Here is a 21,628-nt window from a genome sequence, read left to right as displayed (position 1 = left end):
CATGTCGGCTTATTATAAGCGACTTTGGGCTTCTTTTTTTCTGTGAAGTTGCTTGTAAATATTGGTAGTATCACTATCATACTGGTGACAGTAGATTAATACATTAAAGGGATACACCACCAAAATGACTTTTTTTCTATCGATTACTAGGAATTTTGCAACAAAAGAAAATTTCGATGGGGTGAGTAATCGATAGAAAAAAAGTCATTTTGGGGGTGAACTATCCCTTTAATAATACATGAATACATCATCCTATAAACATAATTTATGAACACTAAATAAAAACGGTACTACATCTGCTTAATAAGCCAATAAAACAATTACACTAGCAGACAATCGTAAACAGCAAAACAATGCAACTAATTATGTAACATTCCATGCAAGTGTCACAGCTTGCTTATGTGTTACCTATATCCTTCACGCTCATGTCAGGGTGATAGTCATTATTATTGCAGTTTGATCAATTTTCAAAGGAAAAAAACTATGCTCATTATAACTCCTGCAGGGCACAGCAGAGATCAAAGAGAACTAGGCTTTCATGTGCTTTTTTTCTGCAAACTTCGAATAAAGTAATCAATCAATCAATCAATCAATCAAAGAGAGAGCTCCATCCATGACGTCACCATATTAACGCCTTGTAAGTATAGCCACTGCTCATGTGGCCTAAAATAGTCGCTTCTTTTGGGCTTGTTTTCACAGACCCGGTTGCTTATTTCTCTCACAAAACCTGGCAACGCTCATTATTAGTCTACTCTGGCTAGACTGAGAACGCGCATCAGATCCTCGCGGGGAGAGAGAGAGAGGGAGTGAGAAGAGACTCCACAGTTCAGGCTTGGGTGAGTTGTGCCTGCGGATAATATGTCCTACTCGGCAGTCTAATAATATAATACAGGGGGGAAAAAGCTACATTTTCTACCGAAATCTGTTTTATTTGCTGTTCAAAAAAACAAAACAAAAAAAACTGTGAGTTGGGATTCATTGACCTGCTAGAAAGGTAGGCTTAACATCAAGTTCAAAATAGCACATTCTTGATGAAATATTTGCGACTCTTGCGATATTTTAGATAGCACAGGGTGCAGTGGTTCTCAACCTGTGGGTCGGGACCCCTAATTTTGAAATATTGAAAGAATTGAATGAAAAAAGACCATTACTGCATCAAAAGTAATCAACAAACTATCAAACATTGGCATATTTTTCAAATAATATAAGAAAGACGCCAAAAGTGTGAAAATAGCCGATCTACAAGCTCACTCAGCATTGTGAGCTTGTAGATCGGATATTTTAAAAATATTTATCTGTAGAACCGAGTCAAACTAAATGTATAGCCTAATGCCTCAACTCCAAGTGCTTGTCAGGGTGGGGGGTCCCCAGTTCGAAAACAGAAACAGAAATGTTAGAACTTCTGTATTTCAGTTTAAGTATGAATGGGGAACATTTTGAAATTATGAATTGGATTGTTCATTTTTTGTTTGTTTGTTTTCTTTCTTTGTTCTCGAATTGTTTAGTTTTTTCTCCTCCTTTTTATTTGATGAATCATGGCGATGTACTAGTTGGTAGCCATTGGACAGAGCATCTATTATTTAGGGTCTGTCTCAATTAGTCCTATGGTTATGGGGCCCCTGGTTGCCAGGCCAGCAAATGTGTCGATGAAATTAAATTTGTCCCCTAATTGCTCACAGGCCCTCATTGGAAACAAGACCGCAAGGACTTTCATAAACGGACCTGTTAAAGGAATTATCCTTTTATTATCCATGGGAAGATAGGTGATTTGATACCATATCTTGATTTGATAGGCCGACTCAAATCACGGATCTGTTTGAATATAAGGTGACGGTGTCACTGATAAGTTTCTATTCACGTGAACCCCCCCCCCCCCCAACCCCACTCCCCCTGCGTAAAAAGTCATCTGTTGGCATCACTGTAAATCATTTCAAAATGTCACTAGGTGTCAAGCTGTTAAAAAGTGTCTTCTAAAACGGCATACAGTAACTTCTCTATTTCCTAAATTCCCTTTTCTGCTCTGTTATTTGATACTGCCTGTGTGTCCAAAGAACACAGTCAGGTGTGATTGGTTTATAATGATACCCTCTGACTCTTCACACTGTTTGATCGGCTCAGTATGATGTTATTGCTTGTTGTAGTTTTATATATTAAAGGGACATATCACAATGACCACTTTTTCAAGAGCTTCAGATGACAGGGTTTAGCAAGGATGAGAATGGTGATTTAATCACGTATTGAATCAATCAAAGAGAGAACCCAATAAGGCACTCAGCATACAGTATATTTATTACATTGGCAAGTTCAAAATGGAACAGAAAAACACATCTAGACTGTATCCGTTTCTTGTGACAAATCCAAATGTATTTGGAACCCAGTGGACAAGATAATATACAATGTAAACATTATATTCAACATGTTATTTATCCATGCTTTTATGTACAGTATATATGAACATACATTTATGTCATTTTTTCTTTTAGTTTGTTAGTTCAGGGGGAATCGTAAGCAGCATAGTGACTATTGGGTGGGGCAAACGGGTGAAAAATGTCTCAAGGGCAGATTGCCATTAAACTTGTTCAGTGCATTCATGTTCCTGGATGAACCCTAACCATTTGAGTGACCCTCATGACCTTTCCACTAGTGCCTGCAGTGTCATCCTCTGGCCAAATTGTCAACATTGCAAACAAGAGTTCTCATAATTTCAAAGGCAAATTGCAGGACGCAACTCACTGATTTTGATAACTCCATGGCTTTTCCTTTTACCCTCTCTCACTCTCTCTCTTAACCTCTGACACGGTCAATGCAGATGGCTGCCCACCCTACCGAGCCTGGTTCTGCCTGAGCTTTCTTCAAGGTAAGCCACACACAAAAAGTGCCTGCTCAGGGTGGGGAGGGGGTGTGCGTTGGGTCTCTACTCTATATGTAAAGTGTCTTGAGACAACTTGTTGTGATTCAACATTATAATAAAATGTTATTAAATTGAACTAAATGTAATAGAATTTTACCCCACCATTCTATGGCCAAAATGTCTGGCTTCAGTGGCTTGGTATAAAGAGCAGCAAGGCCTCCGTTTCTAGTGGGGCTTTTAGGCTCTTTGTCTTTTCATGTTTGGAACTTAGAATGTCCAAATCAATTTTGGTATCAAAAATATAAAATTCCACCAACAATTTCCACATGTGCTTGTTTGTTAGCCCCACTGCCTCAGGGGAAAAAATGTACAAGGAAGTGGTCTTGATATATAGGTACCTTGCAGGTATCTTTTGGAAGGCGTGACCAGGACTCTGTGTCATAGCAGTTATACAAGGATGATCAGCCACTTCGGCATGTTTGTTTGGTTAAAATGTAAACTTTGCGGTGACTGTATTGGTGATGCATATGTTTTATGATCTATCATCAGGTTTGGGATCATTCCTGTCTACGGCTGGATGAATAACTGCAAATATCTAAAATGGGGGTTTATCCTCTTCTTTGTAATTGTCAATGCCATCATCTTCATCGTTTTGGCTGGCATGAGATTCCCTGAGATGCAGAGAGCAATCCTGACCCTGCGGCCGGCCCGAAACGTGTGCCCCTACCAGACCTCTACCCAAAACATCACCCCTCTCAACAACACCAAGCACCTGCTGGTTTCAGCCTATATGGACCACAGGGTGAAAGACTGGGATTTGCGCATCATTGGTATATTCAGGAGAGATTCCATCCTGCCCCTTCACTGTTTTTTCTGCTGTAGGGGCTACTTCTCCATCCACAGCACTCTAGCTAGCATTGAACCGCACGCAGACCATTTTGGTTTTCCCTTCGTGACTACGGACGTCATGTGTCGGATTCCCGTGGGCTGTGACGCGACCCACGTCACCCTAACGATTCACCCAGACAGCATGGAGGCGCACCAGCAGATGTTTCTCCCCATAGGCAACAAGGAAAGTAGCGGGAGAGAGAGGCCCCAGTTTAACTTCACAGTCTGCATCTCCAACCTGTTCGGAGACTACAACAATGTGCTTCAGTTCACACAGGCCCTGGAGATGTACAGGTCAGCCCCTTTAAATAACAGATACTGATTTTGGTGCATTAATGATTATGTGCTGTGTGCATGGAAGTGTATGACACAATGTTTTATGTCTTGTTGTGTCTTATGCTTGTTTGGGGCAACACAAATGATGACCTCCAAATGTTAACCGGCAACTCGCCTTTACCCCAGACTGCTTGGCGTGGACAGGGTGGTGGTCTACAACACCAGCTGTGGTCCAGATCTTGACCGCTTGCTACGCAGTTACAGCCAGGAGGGCTTAGTAGAGATGGTTCCCTGGCCTATAGACAAGCACCTCCAGCCATCGCGGGGATGGCAATATTCAGAACATGGAGGGGACCTGCACTACTTTGGACAGCTGACCACACTCAACGAGTGTATATACAGATACATGGACCGCTCTCGCTATGTCTTGTTGCATGACATAGATGAGATTATAGTACCATACAATCAAAGCAGCCTAATGCCTCTGATGAACGTGCTACAACAGCAGCATCCAAAGGTAGGGTTCGCTGTGGATGGGTGTGTACGTGCATGTGAATTGTATTTGTCTATAGCAGTGGTTCGCAACCTGTGGGTTGGGGGGGACTTAGAATGTCCAAATCAATTTTGGTATTTTAAGGACTTTTAAGACATTTTTATTACCAAAAAAAGAAGACAAAAGAAATTAAATTAAATGAAAAAAGTTCATTACTGCATCAAAATTAATCAACAAACTATACTATATAAAAAAAAAACTCAAATAATATAAGAAAGAGGCAAAATGTGTATGTATGTAAATATTTATCTGTGGAACCGAGTCAAACTAAATCAAATGCCTCAACTCCTACAATTCCAAGTGCTTATTAGGGTGGGGGGTTCCCAGTTCAAAAATGTTTTTTTTAGGGGGGTCACAACCTGAAAAGATTGAGAACCACTGTTCTATAGGTTGGAAAGACAGAGATGATGCATTTTACATAATTTTGGCATTTATATGTATTCTTAATCTTGTATTTCTCTACTTCTCCAATGCCCTATCCATCCCTCCTCAACAGGCAGGGGTGTTCCTCATTGAAAATCACATCTTTCCAAAGCACCACTTTGAGCCCAGCGCAAAGTTCCACTTGCCCCAGTGGGAAGGGGTGCCAGGAGTAAATATTCTGGAGCACATCTATAGAGAAGAGCCAAACCGATCAATATACCACCCCCACAAGATGATAGTTCAGCCAAGGTAGGGGCCTAATCTTTAATAAATTGGTGAGCCTTTGAGACTACATAGATAAATATACAGTCAGTTCTAAAGTTCTATAATAAGACTTTTCCAAGTCAATAAATGTTGGTGACATACTAACCCACCTATCTGCAAATAGTTTTAATGCCATGGAATTTTGTGTACAAAAAGGCTGTAATACGGATGAGAATAGATTCAAATTAAAATCTGACATTAACCATCCAGTCTGTAGCCATTTTCACACTTTATCGTTTGAAATTGAAGTGATAAGAACACAGAACCAAAACATGAAAAAGATTCCGTCAGAAATGCTTTTAGAGCTCTATCTATAACGCACAGAGTAGCCTTCATATCACTAGCAGATATGAGAATTACTGGAGCAGTATCAGATGTGGTAACCGTCTAATGTTGTTGTTGTCGTGTGTGTGTGTGTGTGTGTGTGTGTGTGTGTGTGTGTGTGTGTGTGTGTGTGTGTGTGTGTGTGTGTGTGTGTGTGTGTGTGTGTGCGCGCGTGTGTGTGCGTGTGTGCGTGCGTGCGTGTGGTCACAGGATGGTGGAGCAGACGTCAGTGCACTCTGTGCTCAAGAACTTCGGGGATACATTTAAGGTCCCTCCTGATGTGTGTCGGCTCGTTCATGTTCGGGTTGCTCTACAGGGCGGCTTGACCAAAGAGCAGCTGCACGTTGACACGCGGCTGTGGGACTTCCACGATAAGCTGATCCCTAATGTGGACAAGGCCCTTAGGGGAATAGGGATGCTGAGGACAAATGGAGGGAGATGATGGAGCATGGACACAGCTGTACAGACTGACAAGTACATCAAGGGATCTTATGCTTGTCTGCACCTATACAAGATGAACTTAAAGGAAGTCCAGTGGCAGGTTGTAGAGGAATTTATTTGACCAGTTATCTGAGTGGGTCAATGTGAGTGAGAAACGCCTCTCCCCTCCCTCAGCAGTGCTGATTGAAGTACGCTTAAGCAAGACTTGACATCACATTCCTTCCACACCCTGTCTGTTGGTATGACAATACAAATGACAGTCATCCATCTGAATGAAGTAAAAAGTACTGGTATATGATAAGAAGCTTGGTGCCAGGAACATAGTCAATAGCTGATCAACATAGAATAAAACATTGCAGTTCATTCTGTCACACAGGAGAGATGGTATAGTGAAAGAACAAACCATGGACAGCTTCACTGAAGCTTATCTGGTCTCAGTTGACCCCTATTCCTCCTTTTGAACTTGGAGAATGATGGGCCCTTATTCACCTAGTTAATAATTAATATTTACTTTGAACCATACCAAACAACATAGTACGTGACCTCTACTATAACTATTGTCAAATGGTTATTTATTTAGTTCATTTATTAAGTTTCACAAAGAGGTCCATTTTGTTTTAAAAAGGAACAGAGGAAGTCAACAGAAGTAAACATATGATTTGGGGACTAAGTGGACTGGGCCTTTTCGTGTTCATGCATCCCACTGCATGCTGTGCCACCACATCTATTTCAATGTGATACCGTAAAAAAAACATGTTCACAACACAAATAAATTATACTGTTTAGTTTAGTGGACTTCCCGCTCCCTTTGATAGCATTACTTCAGTAACCTTTTGATTTATTTGCATCAATGGTATATAAATCTTCAACCAAAATTTAATTATTTGTCACAATACAAAAGGGGATACTGTGTCTCTGAAAAAAATCTTATACTAGACCAGTGCCAGAAGGGCGCCGGCCTACTCAGTGGCCACGCAAGTCAGGGAAGATGCAAGTTGGGAATACATGCCCGCCCATTTGTGCAATACTCTCTCGTTGGACATGGAGTCTCAGGCATACCTCTCTCACACGTCACAATTTATAATGGCGAAGCAGTACAAGCCACATCACTGAAGCCACATGGCACTGCACACCCTACGGGGCATAAGGGATACACATTCCAAGTTTGAGGCCATTCGGTCAAGCAGCGCCCGAGTTATGCCCGGGTTATTCCCAAACATACACGTTAATTAATAGAAAGATAGAGATCTTGCTATAAAGATTTTTTCTTGTGCTGCAATTCATTTTGACAAGCATTTAAGCCATACTCTGCACTGCAGTGTCCCCAAATGTGTCACAGTGCGGCTGGTTTTAGCTGTGTCTCAATGACATTACATTATTTTTTCTTAAATTTACTGTACAAAGGCTGGTATAATGTGACAACTCAGTAAATCCCCCCCCCCCCCCCCCCCCAAATATCTGGATTGCCGTTTTGGACAATGAATGTATAAATTAAGTAATCATAGCTGCAGGAAAACATGAGGTTTGCTATGCCTCTAGCTTTATTTTCCTGTGGCAATATGTTATGTCACATCATTTCAAGGCAACACTGGAAATTATTTTATGTTTTCTTTCATGTCCTGTACAACTAAATAATTTCAGCTGACAGCAGCAACAGGGGAATACTGACCCAGTTAGGAAACATCTGTCTGAAAGGAAGTCCCTACATTTTGTTTTCGTCAGCTCATAATGATGCAGTGGCCAAGGGCACACCGCAATCTTAACATCAGCATTTTCACATCCTGGAATCTGTTTTTTTTTCCTTCTTTTTAAGCAGGATTGTTCCGTGATCTCTCTAAATATTGCAACCTTTTCACTCATGAATAAGAAAACAAGTGGGTATGGCTGGAAAACATTCAATAAGACTCAATATCCAAGTTGAACAAATTATTAAAAAGTATTACATAAGTCCTACAGTTATCCCCTGAGATAGTGTTATGGAAATGCATTTCCAATTTGTTAAATAAAACCACATAGACCTTTATTCTCATTTCTCTACAATTCAGTCTCTCTCTCATATGACACTCACACCCCATACCCATCCCACACATCGGACTCGGACACATTTAGAGAAAACATAATCATTTGGAAACTATTTATTGAACATTTGCAACCAGATATCAGTTAAATACAGGACTTTCATTTCTCTCTCCCCAAACAGCAGGGACTGACTCCATCTAGTTGCACACTCTGAGAGGAGGGAATGTTTTAGCTAATTTGTACTTTGCCACAAAACGCTTTCCGACAAGTGTCGCTGGACAGACAAATTCTCAACTGATAAAAAGTGTTGTTATCGAGCGACACTTGTCAAAATGCGACTAAGTATAAATGAGCCTTTTGAATTTACAAGACTTAGTAAGGCGCACTCTGTGCTGGAAGTCTTTTGGCTGTCTTCTGATAAAGAGAAAAGAAATCAGGGTGCCGCATCTCAAATGTCCTGACGTTGCTTCCTCTCCTCTCTTCCCTCCTTCACCTGCAATGCCATGCAGGTGACATGCCAACAGACAAAAGCTTATCTAACGGAGGATTGTGTCTATTGCTTTTTTTCTGCCCTGCGTTACAACAGAGATATACATTTTGAAAGCAGGTGAAAAGAGGAAGCCAACTTAAGACTACTGAGATGCGTCCATGGTAAATGCGGCAGTCTCAGATGTGAAACGATTGAAAAGTTAAAAGTAAAATGATCAACATGTATATATTAGAAAAATGGCAATTGTTTTATAATAAACACCTCGCCTCACCTACTCCAAAGAAGACCAGGGTTATAAATTAAAACGGTCCAAATAAAAATCAATCAACAAGACTTTGGGCCAATTCACTTCCATTTCAAGACTGGAAAAATCCTCATCGAACAAAAAAAACAACCAAATGGCACTTTTCAGTCTCTTGAATTGGAATCTAGACTCTGAATTGAATGGGAATCGACCCCAACCCTAAAATCAACTCTCTCTAATTTACATATATGGGTCAGGCGCTCTTCAACCATTCACCATTCTAGAAGTTGCTCCCCAGATGGGGGAAATATGGAGTTGTGGTCTTCGAGGGCTAGGCCACAGTTTTGAAGGTCTGCAGTATGAGGTTGGTTTGATGGATGAGCCGGTTTGCACTGATGAAGACATTTATCGCCCTGGACAAACAAAGTAAATAATTACTTGTCGTACCTCAGACAAACCTAGCTCACACTGTTATTCAGATCAAGTTGACAGGAAGCCAGGTGGAGTCAGCGATAGAACCGGGAACACCCTGATTCCAAGACGGACACTCTACCGCCTAATAAGGCCCGTTCAAAGCCAGTGCTCCCCCCTACACAGTAGGGATAGGGGGCGTGTACAGAGTTAACTGTGTACCCAAAAAAATAAAATAACCAACATAAATTACTTTAATTGTATATATAATTATTCCTCTAACCTGCATTGGTTCTTCTTAGTCGGCAAATCTAAGTTTTTATTGCTGCTTGGTTATTTACTGTGTATGTATGCTTGTTCTGCGTAGCTGCCACAGCAGGAAGCATCCTATAAGAGTATAACCCTTAACAGACAAGTCTGTCTGACTCTGACATTTTGGTCAGTACATGTGGCATGTATAACCTTCCCCCAGGATATTAAAATGCAAACATTTCAACTCTGTGAATGAAGCCTCTCTAGATGAATAAACAAACGGGGCGCTGCTGTAAATATCAACAAAAGCCACTGACAGACATTCAGACAAGAATGATAACTGGCTTCATGGACTGAACCATTTCCCTGGCAGCATAGAGCATAGCTTATCAAAACAGAAGCAGATGGCTGTTTGTTTAGTGTATCATTTTCTGCAGTAACAACTTCTGAATGATAAAGCACTGTAGAGGTGAACCGAAGAATAAACTCTGCCACAGAGAAAATGACAGAGATCTACTCACTTTCCGTCTTTGAAGTACGTTTTAAGGGTGTCACTGAAGCTTTTGGAGTATTTCACAAACTCCTTTTTCTGGTGCTCCAGGGCCTGTGTGTGCAGACAACAAAATACAGGGTCAACATTTAGATACAAAGCATGCAATGGGTGTTCATATGCAATGGCACTTTGAGAGCAAAATAAGATACCTATTAGTGATGCGCGGGTTGACCCGTAACCCGCGGGACCCGCGGGTCAACCCGCGGCGCGGGTGGGTCAAGTCAGAATTTCGGAGAAAATGATGCGGGCTGAGGGTGAGCGGGTCACGCGCTCTCACACGCAAAAAAAAAATATATATATAACATGCTCTTGTTTTGTCTTTATTCCTAATAAGAATAAGAATAATAACAAAAAAACTGTTTGAATACACTTGGGGGTTATTTTCTAACCATAATTTTACAGAATAAAAAAAAAATCGCGGGTCGCGGGGCGGGTTGAGCCATAGATTTATATATGGGTTCGCGGTGCGGGTTGAGGCGGGTTGCGTTCCGTGGCGGGGCGGGGCGGGTCATGAAAAAACCCGACCCGCGCATCACTAATACCTATGTATAACTTGATGGGGATCTCAGAATATCATTTAACATCTTGAAATGTTCATATTTCATATATAGATTATGATAATGATGAAAAACAAGATCAGTTCCTTATGAGACTATGGCGGACCACCACAGTCTAGCTAATTAATGGACAACACTGTTACAGTGTGCGTGCGTGCGTGCGTTACTCACTCTGCGATTCTGGTACTGATATTTCTTAAACACATTGTTGACTGTATCCAAGAGCTCCTTTATTGCACTGGCTATGTCTCTGCAGAAAAAAACATAACAATCAGAGACAGTACCACTGACTTCAAATACAATATATAAATCAGGTAAATTGTTTACCAGACCACCAATATATTGGCTAACCATTCACCCATCCTCTCACAGAGTTTGTACAGGAGGTATTACCCTTCATCACATACCCAGCTTTTATTTTCCAATTTCCATGGGCTCGGCAAGCCATATGGCAGGAGCCTATCTCCTATTTCTGTAGCGTGTGGCGGCTTTGTGTACATGTACACCCCCTGGACATGACGCTAGTGTTGCAGGGACTCCCCCCCAATCCAACCCTTGATGCTGAGTGCAAAGCAGGGAGACATTTGGTTCCCATTTTTATAGTATTTGGTATGCCCCGGCCGGATCGAACCCCGACCTCCCAGTCTCAGGCCGGACACTCTAACCACAAGGCCACTGTGCTGGTGGTTACATACAGTACGTGAGGGAAGTGATAAAAGGAATGTGTTCTTTTTGTCTTTTGTATGACTGCTGTAACTTCCATGGTGACAAAATGTCCCTATCCACCTATTCATCTATCTAGTGACATAAGCATGAGCAAGAATGAGGAGGGCAGGCTGTAGATCCCATAGCCTGGACAGACTGTCACACTGTGATATGCTACATAGTTTACCGGCAAACATTGATGTGTAATGCTTTGATCACGGATTAAGAGCAATCTCGTCTTCTTACTCATTTTGGTATTTGAATGTTTCGATATTATTTGCAGTTGTCCATATGGCCCGTCCCCAGTACAGATGATCAGGCATGTTAACCTTTCATGAGAAACATGCCTGCTACTGTATTAGTTTGAAAAGCCCGATAGGCACTTTTAAGTTAGTCGTTAGGCAAAAGAATAGTGCACAAAGTGTGTTTCCAAAGTGTCATAGCACACCAGCCTACCTCGGCTATATTGGAAATGAGGGCTTGCCTCTCAACTTTACTCCCGACGAGTATAAATAAAGGTGATGATGATGATGATAGCACAAGTATCAGTCCATGAATTAGGCTTTTATTTTATGTCACCACTATCGTCATTACCACTGCTGGTGTTCACACTCACTTGATGGTCTGTAGGAAGCGTACTCTGTCATTGATCTCGTCAGGGATCTTGCTGAGAATGTGTTTAAGAGCTCTGGCCTTCTCATTCAGGTCCTGGAACTCCTGCTCAGGCCGGTCGATCATGAACTCTGTGAGATTGCAGACAACTCAAGTGTTTAGTCTGCATTTCCTGAACCCAGATCATTCAGAATGCAGGTGTAGAGAAACTCAAAACAGCAGCGCTTTGGTGTCATTAAACCAATTTTGGGAGACAATACTGTTTATGTGGTTGCAGACAAAAGAAGATACAGAAGCAGGCACAAAATACTGACGTGCAAACTCACACCCGGCCACATACACACCCACACATGCAAGTGCAACACACACCCACACACACCTTCCACGTCATCGGCTGCCATGCGGAGTAGTGATTCAGTGAAGTTGATTTGGACATTCTTCTTCTCCAGAATCTTAATGATGATGTCTTGAGTCAAACCAGGGTTTTCCCTCTCCGCCTGGCAAAGTCCACACACACGTTCACCATTTAACGATCCCATTGTCAATCTACCAATAAATCAATCTTTACGCATTTAGCTCATTTAATTATTATTATCATTATTGTTTGCATAATTATTCAATTAAGTTAGGCCATTAACTTAGACCATAAAATGACAAATGATTGTACATTCCGAACCCAAACATCTTGAAAATACTTAGTGTTTACCCAGCAGTAAAAATAATAACTTTTCATTTTAAAATATGTAACAAAGAATGTTTAGATGACACCACTAAACCTCATTACAAAAATTGTATTTGATTCCTTTTCCATCAATAGATTCAGTGTCTCGCACACATATTTCAAACATTAAAATGCATAGGATAATGACAGGACAATAAAAGTTAAAAACATTGAAGAAAAGTCACTAATTTGAATAAGAGAGAAGGGGTTAAATAAATAAACACAAATACATAAGAAAATGCTTCTGGGTAAAAGGCAAGATTAAAGAGGTGCATCTGATTTGGCTTTGCTGAGATTCCACTGGGAGGCTGTTCCAGAGTCTGGGTCCATAAGAGCTGAAAACAGCCTCTCCAATATTTTTTAGTCTTACTACAGCGGATAACTTAACTTAAAATGGGAGTCAGCAGATCTGAGGTCTCTACCTGGAACATTGCTTGGCAGCATGTTATTGATTTACTCTGGAGCGAGTCCAGCAAGGATGTCAAAAATAAAATAAAAGACAATTCTAAAACTGTCTTGCAAGCCAATGTAAGGCCTTTCAAAAAACTGTCGTGATGTGAGCTTCCTTCCTGGTTCTAGTCAAAACGTTTGCTGTAGCAGCATCCTGTAAAAGTTTTTCTTCGCCTACAGCATTACACATTTAGGAAAGCCAGAGGGCAGTGTGCGCCCTAATAATAAAACTGTAAAAACACACCCATTCATTTTCTTCTTCTGTGACATCGTTGTGGAAACCTCATATGTACAAAACTGGTACTTTTCACTCAGGATTCACTCAGGATTCACTCAGGATTCAAATTGAAAAAAAAGCTGATCAACAAGCTCAAAACGTGTCGCAATGCGATGCGTTTTGAGCTTGTAGATCGGTTATTTTTGTTACATTTGTGTGACACTGTAATATAACAAAAGACAAAGTCCAGAGCTGTATAAGAAACTCTGTGGTTCCGTGGTGGTTCTGCCAACATATTTTGGCTAAATAGGCTTCAATGTGTGTACAGAAACACTTCCGCTGCTTTTATAGATTGACTACAATATTATTCATTCATTTCATTGATAAGATAGGCCTAGATATCAGCAGGAATTATTATTCATTCATTTCATTGATAAGATAGGCCTAGATATCAGCAGGAATCACTGATGTAATTTCATTTTCTACTAAATATTCATATAAAAGGCACTATAAATAAAGTACGGGTCGCGAAAGAATTTCCCACATAAAATGGGGTTATGGTATAAAAAAGTTTCAGAACCCCTGCTCTATAGCAATGAGTACTGAACAACCACTCTATAGTAATGAGTACTATCAGAATATAGAGCTATTTAACACGTATTTTAACCAAAGAAAATCACTTACTCTACCTTTAATTTACGAAAAAATACAAAAAGTTAAAATATGGAGATTCTGCCCGACAGCAACGATATAAATAAATATGGCATTACAATTTGTCATTAGTTGGCTGAGATGCAGAAGATTGATGGGTAACTAGGTAACGAATGATGAAGATAGGGGGAGGTATAACTGGACACAGGTGAATGATAGGATTTGTTCTCTCCAGCAAAAGGGAGTCAGATTATTGATCAAGAGGACACAGCTGTTGTTTTTGTTATCTGCGTTAGGGTCTGCGGCGATTGGCATGGACGAGGTCGCTTGAATGTGCAAAGCTCAGCTCCTAAGTAATTCAGTTCTGAATTACACCTGCTTGGCGGCAGGCAGTGGGGATGGTCGAGAAATGAGTGAGCAGGATTCAAACAAAAAATGTAAGAGTATCATAGCAAAAAGAAAATCTCTACACTCTCAGGTGGGCCATCCTGTCACTTGGGTTTGGTTAATGACAAATGTTCCTCTCTTACATGATGTATCAATAATACATTACATAACGTATAGCAATTAATCAATGCCTTTATCACCTGCCTTCAAATGTTTACATGGACTAACTAGGGATGTCCCAATCAGAAGTTAAAGTTCAATCTTGTAGCCCATCTAGGCATATTTTAATTAATCTGTATATCACTATATTAAATGCAATTCCAATTTTATCATATATATCTTACCCCATAGCGCTCTGTCTATATCAGCTGTCACATAGCTGTTGTAAACAGACACTTCCCACAACTGCTGGGGCAAGCAAAAGAAAGGCGTCCATGGATGCTTAGCCTAATGTCTAATATCTGCAGTCAGTGTAGAGATATTTTAAAGAGGACCTAATTTTCCTGTCTTTTCCAACCATAGCAATAATATCTGACAAAATCTAGTGAAATGATTCAGTTTAGAGTGCCGACCATCTTAGTGCAAAACAAGGAAGTGAAGTCTACCATTGCACCGGTAAACCATAGCTGCAAAGGTGCCACCAACATTAACACCTGGAGCAACGTCAACGCAAGACAAGATTATGATAAGAACGGTGTGAAAAGCCCAAGGCTGTGATAGTTTCATTATTTCAAATGTCTGTCAAGCAACAGACATGAGGGGGAAAAAAAGGAGCAAGTTGATGCAATCTGTCCGATTCAAGCCAAAGTGATAAATCAATGTCTGATACTGGATTTTGAAGACGGGGAATATGTGCAGTGGTAAGTCTCAAAAACATTAAACGTGTGGCCTATTACTAAGTGTCTAGGATGTCAGGCAGAAGTCCTACCTTTATGAACGCTGCTCTAAGCGTCTGAGCTGCTGACAAGTTGATCCTTTCCAGCTGAAAAACAAACAGGACACACACACAGTCAGGGTAAAGACTGAACAACTTACATCTCCATATATACTGTCACTGTACTGTGTACACAAAAGCAAACCGCATTCTCAAGCATTAAAGTCCTGTCACACTCTGCATTGCTATTACCTGCAAAACAACTGTCACTAGGATTATAATGAATATGAACTACAATGAGCATTTACCCACATAAATTAAGTGGTCGCAATAAACGCGATCACAGACAATGTTAAAAGTGTTACCTCGTTGAAAACTGGGTACATCACAGCGTAGAGCGTCATGGATACCATGGAGCTTGTCTCCGCTTCATTCTTCATCTCCTCCATTGTCATCCTCCAGGGAGGAGCGGCTTGGCGGTGTAAAAGTGCAGGGGAGGGAGACAGCAACTCTCTCACACACACTCACACATGCACTCGCCCACACACACTCACTCACACACTCTGTAAACCCCACAAGCCCCAGAGTGACGATAGCCTGGGGAAATGATGAGACCAGAACAGGGGCATTTACTTATCAACGGCATAGTCAGCTGTCTTTCTCAGACTTCACCTACAGCAAGCTAAGAACAGTTGGCGTTTCTCATCATCCCTGCTGTGAATAAGCTATTGATCTAGTCATATGATTGGTCCATTCGGCTGTGAACTTCATGACCATGGTTGCTGGGACACTGGGAACTGTTTACTGTACATATTTTTCTTTTTCATTACTACTCGTTTATATGATGGTTTTACATTGTATTGTATAATTGTCTGTCATTAAATGTTTTGATGAATTTAATACACAGGACCCAATGGAAACAAGCCATAGTGCTTTCTTGGGTTTAATCCTTTTAGCATCCTTTTAATTTGTATAAAACTGTACTTTAACGTTAATACAGTATTCAATCAATCAATCAATAAATCAATCAATCAACAGTTTACAAAAAAAAACACAGAAAGTACAGTTCTATACGAAAGGATGCAAACAGGATTAAACCCAAGAAAGAACTATGGCTTGTTTCCATTGGGGTCCTGTGTATTCAATTCATCGAAACATTTAATGACAGACAAATATACAATACTATGCAAAAACATCATATAAACAAGTAGTTATAGTAGTCAAAAAGAAAAATATGTTCAGTAAACAGGCAACAGTTAGTTTGCTTGCATTCGTTGCCTCCCTGCCAGCAAAGTAGCTGGTGAAATGTCAAATGCATTGTTTATGACAACATGGCACGCTGTTATAACGTCAACATGATTAGGCTTGGTAACATTTATATCGACATAATAACCCAAATCACATAAATGGTTCAATAGATAAGAGGCCCTATGGCCGACGGGGACCGATGGATGATACTGCTACCAGTTCTTAGCATAGCTTACATGCTAACTAACGTTGAAGCCTTGAAGGTATAGGTTTATATTGACTGTTCACGTAGAACATGATCAGCAAACGGTTTGGTGCCGATTCTGCCACTCTAGTAACACATGAGCAATCTCACGCTGCATCTACCTGTGGTGTGACTTGTTAAATTGTAGGGTTTTACGCCGTCGATCGCCTTTTAGCTGCTGTGTTTTCTTTACAATTGAAGGCGGAAGTTTTTCAGCACCAGCCTAGGCGACAGCTTCCGCTCATGACGCAACGATTCGCCGTCCAATCAACGAGTTTCCAAAGAGGCAGCCTTTTCCGTAATCTCTCCAACAACTCCAATAGAAAGGATAATGTATACTTTGTCAAACAAGTCTATGAAGCTGTCTTTGAAAACGTTTAATCTGCAATACAGTTTTATACAATATGTAGTGGGGGTCCCTGCTTCATCTCTCTCTCTCATAGAGTTATATACTTATAATATATCGCTCTCTCTACTGGGTCCTTGGCCTGAAACACGTTGAAGACCCCTGCAAGAAGTTGAAGGATATGCATTAAGTCTGATAATGAAGTAACGTGCACGTTCACATCATGTATACTTTACGTTACTTAAAACCATTTTTCAAATATATATTTTTGGCCAATTTTACATCGAGGTGCCCAGATCGATGTCCCTTTGTGCCCACACTGTATCCTCCACTGTATCCTATAAGCCTTCCCCATTCTCTGCCTACGGTGTCTGGTAATATTATTGACCACTTATTTTGTATGTCCGTGGCAAAAATCTAATTTTGAGAAATGTCCATAAATTAAATAAATAATGGTATTTACAATCTGAGGCCTGCACCAATCAAAGTCACTGGATTGGTTTAAAGAAGGGGACTCAGGGGAGTTAAGAATTCAGAATCTCAAAAGACACTGGTGTCTACATGACAAGAAAGAGACTCTGGTGTCTACATATTGACAAGAAAGAGACAGAGGAGAAAGTGGCACAGTCAGCTGGGACATTAAGGCCACTGCGGCCTCGGCCCTCAGGGCATGCCATTTTTTGAGGGGCACAAGACCAAACTGAGGGGCAATAACGGCCATGGCCTTCGTGGCCTCCCTGAAATTCCTGCCCTGGTGGTGACCCCTGACCAACATATTATGTTGGAATCATGCTAATGTGTATTTTCAGACAGTTAACCTTTTAAACCCGGAATATTTAGTCAACTTGGCCTTTGGCTCTGTACTTGGTCTGCTCTTTTCGCCTCTACACCAACTCTCAGAAAATAGCCGATCTAGATCGGCTATTTTTCGGCTAATGTTCCCCATCACACAAAGATTTGACGGACCCCCTGTAGTAACTCTGAGGACCCTCTTGGGGTCCCGGACTCCCTGTGTCAACCCGGAAGAACCCCCTGAGGGCAGGTGCCAGTACTGCTCCCGATTTGACTACAATATAGGAAAACATGGTACAGGCTGAGTACAGGCTGAATACTTTTTTTTCAACCCTGTCGGTTAAATGTAACTTTCCGGAAAAATTGCAAACATCTGCGGGTGTCTCGGACTACCTTTACTTTTTGGATACAATGTTGCGAAAAAGATGATCTTCACTGCATTTGGACGTACTCACCTCTGCCCAAGGCAGCGGGACCTCATCTCGGAGGTATCGTGGACCTGTCCGGAGGGGGGGTCAGCTGCCTGAATTAATGTCCCCCCAAAATTTCGTTTCCCACGTGTTGCGCAATCGTTGTTGTGTATTGGCTGCATGCTTGCCTCTTGCCGCAATGACCATTCCCCCGACTGGCTACGTGCAGTTGCTCTCTCAACTAGATCAAATAGGTGCCAGACAAGCTAATACAACACATAGTTGTTTTTTGTATGCTGGCTGTACCTGTTAAAGAAGTAGATGCCCATGGGGGTCGGGCTGCTAGAAACAAGTGCTGCTATGATAGACTGACTGACCAGGGATCAGATTACTGCAGCAATATATGGGGGAACTAAGTTGTCCCCCAGCTAATGTCCCCCGACCTTTTCCTTCATGCCGGCGCGCCTGCGTGCCTTAAACATGTGTGTTGTTGTTAATAGGAATAAACACAGAAAGAACAGAAGCACCCGGGCGGAAGTGGACTAAGAAAGAGGAGGAGTCTGTAAAACCGAGTTCCTGTTTCTAAACAAAAAATCACACCCAGTGTGAAGTGGGCGGTGTGGTCACAGTGGTCATCACAGTGGGTGATTCACTTAAAAAAAAACATAAATGTGTTTTTTTTAAGTGCACAGTCCTATTTATATGACTGCACATGTGTCATGTGTTTCACTAGCCAATCACAGTCCTGAATAGAGTCAACCAGTGTACAATGGTGGCCAATCACGGTGTAGGGTTAGGGGGGTACAATGGTGGCCAATCACAGCGCAGGGTTGGGGGGGTGCAATGGGTGGGGGTCCAAACCTCACATATAGGGGCGGTGGCACCGCCCAAAAATTAGATGGTGACCCCAGAGGCAAAAAAAACAACTGGGGGGAGTCCCAGTTGGTTTTTACATAACATATACAGTGGGTATTATTTTTATTATTTTTATGCCTTTATTTTAGAGAGGGATAGGGAAAGTAGGCTGACAGGAAATGGGGAGAGAGATGGAGGGGCGACACGCAGCAAAGGTCGTCGGGAACAGGAGTCAAACCCGCTGTCAGGGTGGCATTGCAGACTAAGGTGCCTGGACCATCATGCTACGGCCCAGGCCACAGTGAGTATTAATAGCTAGTGTCAAGGACCCTCAAATCAATATGTATAGCCTATTTAGCCAGGGACCCCCATCTGAAAATATTTTGTGCCAGGGACTGGGTCCCCCATACAAGATTTGTGTTGTGTAAAAAAAATAATTAAATAAATATCTAGAATTTGAAAATAGCAGATCTACAAGCTCACAACACACCGCATTGCAATGTGTTGTGAGCTTGTAGATAAGCCATTTTCTGTGTAGGCCTGTATATTTGGGTTAAAGTTGTTAAACTAACTTATATTTGCTAATTTTGCTGGAGAGTCCCTGGAACCCCCTCAAGGACCACTGGGTACCTATGTAAAAAATCCAAAGCTGTTTGACTGCAAAGACAAATCCTATGTTAAAACTTCAAAACTGTTTGACTGCAAATACAAACAAAATAAAATACGAAACAAATACAAATAACAAATAATGAATCTTGACCATCAGGTAAAAATTCGTGTCAGATCCTGTGTCTAGGTGAGACATGACCTTTGACACAATCTAAATGTCTCAATAGAAGAGCAGGGAGACAAAATACAACCACCCCTTTCTGTGCGGCGTTTGCATGTTCTCCCCTGTGCCGGTTTAGACTCCACAGGGGCCCTAAGCAGGATACAGGAAAGGGGGCCCGGGCGGCGGCGAAAAAAGACGCGGGTAAAAAAAGACGAAAGAAAAAAAAAAAGAAAGACGCGGGTAGGCGGGGCCCTACGCAACCTGCGTAGTGTGCGTATAGGGTGGACCGGCTCCATGTCCCCTTGGGTAGGTACCCTCACAAAAAAACATGCAGTAATACCTGGTCTCTATATATACTGCCTCCCCCTGGTCAGCCGGGGCGCCTGATGGAGGGGAAAGGAACTGGTTGGGATAACGTGTTCCTTCCACGCTGGGGAAACTCCCCCGTCAGGTGATAAGAAGCGGCCTGCTCACTCCTCATGCATTGAAGGAAGCAGAGCTCAGTTCGGGGCTCTCCCCAGGTTGGCAGAGGGAGAGTAGCGCGAAGGATTACAAGCAAAGGCAATTGGCACTGGGTGAAAAAAATGGGTTACATAAATAGTGGGATAAAACAGAGTAGAATGGTCATCATTTTAGGACGATAAGCTATGCTGTTGCAACCATTGTTTCATGACCACACGGGTTGGACCACATCATGTTGTGGTCTGACCATTTCCATCGTTCAGTAGGAAAAAGCACCCCAGCCAGGCATTTGACCCCAACCACCTGACCCCCCCCGCACCCCCACCCGACACGCACACACACACACACACACACACACACACACACACACACACACACACACACACACACACAAGCCCCCCTATACCGCACAAACAAACCATACTTTTGCATGGGGTCAAGTGCCTTTCTGTCTCAGTTCAGAGGTATGTAGAATTCTGGGCTGCATGTCTGTTAAGTCTGTTTACTGATGAGTCAGAAGATTAGAGACTCTGAATGGTTGATGAAGTCCTCAGGCACATTTCTATTTGTGGTGTGGAATCTGCATCTCTGAGCATTCTTCCCTTATTAAATAGAACTTGGGTAAAATTATCTCAATTGTAGAAGTAGACCTAAATCTTAATGATTCATCTTTATTTAAATCTTAATATCAAGTGTATGCAGAGTTTGGCCCAACATTCATAATATTATTGTCCTACTTCAGAGCTGTGGAGGACACTAAAAAACTCATTGCTTTTTCTTAATTTAGCCTCGGCTAAATGATTGATAAAATGTTAACAAATTATGGATCTAGATGAGAGAGTAGCCTACTGCACATGGCCAGTTGGGGGAACGGTCATTGCGTCGAGATGCAAGCATGCAGCCAATACACAACAACGATTGCGCAACACAATGGGAAACGGTCATAGGAAACGGTACGTCGGGTGCTTGATCTGCAGCGCCGGTTGGGAACAATAAATAAATAAATAGACATGTCGATCGCAATAGTGTCTCCCAAATAGTGGGGGGATATTCAAGCCCTTTTGCGCTTAAGCCCCATTTGAAAACAGCCAATCTAGCCTACAAGCTTTTCATATCAAGATCCATTATTTATTCGACATTTGAGCCACGGACCACCATTTGATAAGCGGAGTGAGAGGTTCGTAATGGGGCTATCTCAGACCCCTAAACTTTAAATAAATACAGGATATTGTGTTATTGTTGGATTAGGATACGATTTTGTCCACAATTCCATGCTGTATGTTGCACCATAGGAGAGACAAGTTGATCAAACATAACAATTATTTAATTAAGTATA

At 41.6% G+C, this 21,628-nt stretch overlaps 2 protein-coding genes across 3 annotated transcripts; one reads left to right on the top strand and one right to left on the bottom strand.

The window, feature by feature from the left end:
• The first annotated feature begins 794 nt into the window (after positions 1-794).
• Positions 795-6,885, top strand: LOC311035755 (uncharacterized protein). 2 transcript variants are annotated; one of them, XM_084044160.1, is made up of 6 exons: positions 799-836; positions 2,810-2,857; positions 3,401-4,033; positions 4,202-4,532; positions 5,065-5,240; positions 5,790-6,885. In XM_084044160.1, the coding sequence occupies exons 3-6, from the start codon at positions 3,429-3,431 to the stop codon at positions 6,019-6,021; spliced, it is 1,344 nt and encodes a 447-aa protein (XP_083900286.1). In that variant the 5' UTR covers positions 799-836; positions 2,810-2,857; positions 3,401-3,428; the 3' UTR covers positions 6,022-6,885. The 2 variants fall into 2 exon arrangements, with proteins under 2 accessions (XP_083900287.1, XP_083900286.1); XM_084044161.1 differs by lacking the exon at positions 2,810-2,857 and having other exon boundaries at positions 795-836.
• Positions 6,886-8,143: 1,258 nt separating this feature from the next.
• LOC311036546 (programmed cell death protein 10) lies at positions 8,144-16,894 on the bottom strand. Its single transcript, XM_084045289.1, has 8 exons — positions 16,778-16,894; positions 15,529-15,760; positions 15,218-15,271; positions 12,243-12,360; positions 11,868-11,994; positions 10,718-10,796; positions 9,958-10,040; positions 8,144-9,186 (listed from the first exon to the last, which is right to left on the bottom strand). Exons 2-8 carry the CDS (start codon positions 15,616-15,618, stop codon positions 9,105-9,107), a joined length of 633 nt encoding a protein of 210 aa, XP_083901415.1. The 5' UTR covers positions 15,619-15,760; positions 16,778-16,894; the 3' UTR covers positions 8,144-9,104.
• Positions 16,895-21,628: the final 4,734 nt, after the last annotated feature.

This window comes from Gymnoscopelus microlampas (genome assembly GCF_963454915.1).
Source record: "Gymnoscopelus microlampas genome assembly, chromosome: 20".
NCBI lineage: Eukaryota > Metazoa > Chordata > Actinopteri > Myctophiformes > Myctophidae > Gymnoscopelus > Gymnoscopelus microlampas.
This window is presented reverse-complemented; position numbering and strand designations above follow the sequence as displayed.

Bases quoted from the DNA above. Each gene is read 5' to 3' on its own strand.
- LOC311036546 (XM_084045289.1), bottom strand. From the start codon at position 15,618: ATGACAATGGAGGAGATGAAGAATGAAGCGGAGACAAGCTCCATGGTA. The intron at 12,361-15,217 runs GTAGGACTTCTG...GGACTTTGCCAG, and splicing joins TTAGAGCAGCGTTCATAAAG to GCGGAGAGGGAAAACCCTGG. The intron at 11,995-12,242 runs GTGTGTGTGGGT...GCAATCTCACAG, and splicing joins GGCAGCCGATGACGTGGAAG to AGTTCATGATCGACCGGCCT.
- LOC311035755 (XM_084044161.1), top strand. From the start codon at position 3,429: ATGAATAACTGCAAATATCTAAAATGGGGGTTTATCCTCTTCTTTGTA. The intron at 4,034-4,201 runs GTCAGCCCCTTT...CCTTTACCCCAG, and splicing joins CAGGCCCTGGAGATGTACAG to ACTGCTTGGCGTGGACAGGG. The intron at 5,241-5,789 runs GTAGGGGCCTAA...GTGTGGTCACAG, and splicing joins AAGATGATAGTTCAGCCAAG to GATGGTGGAGCAGACGTCAG.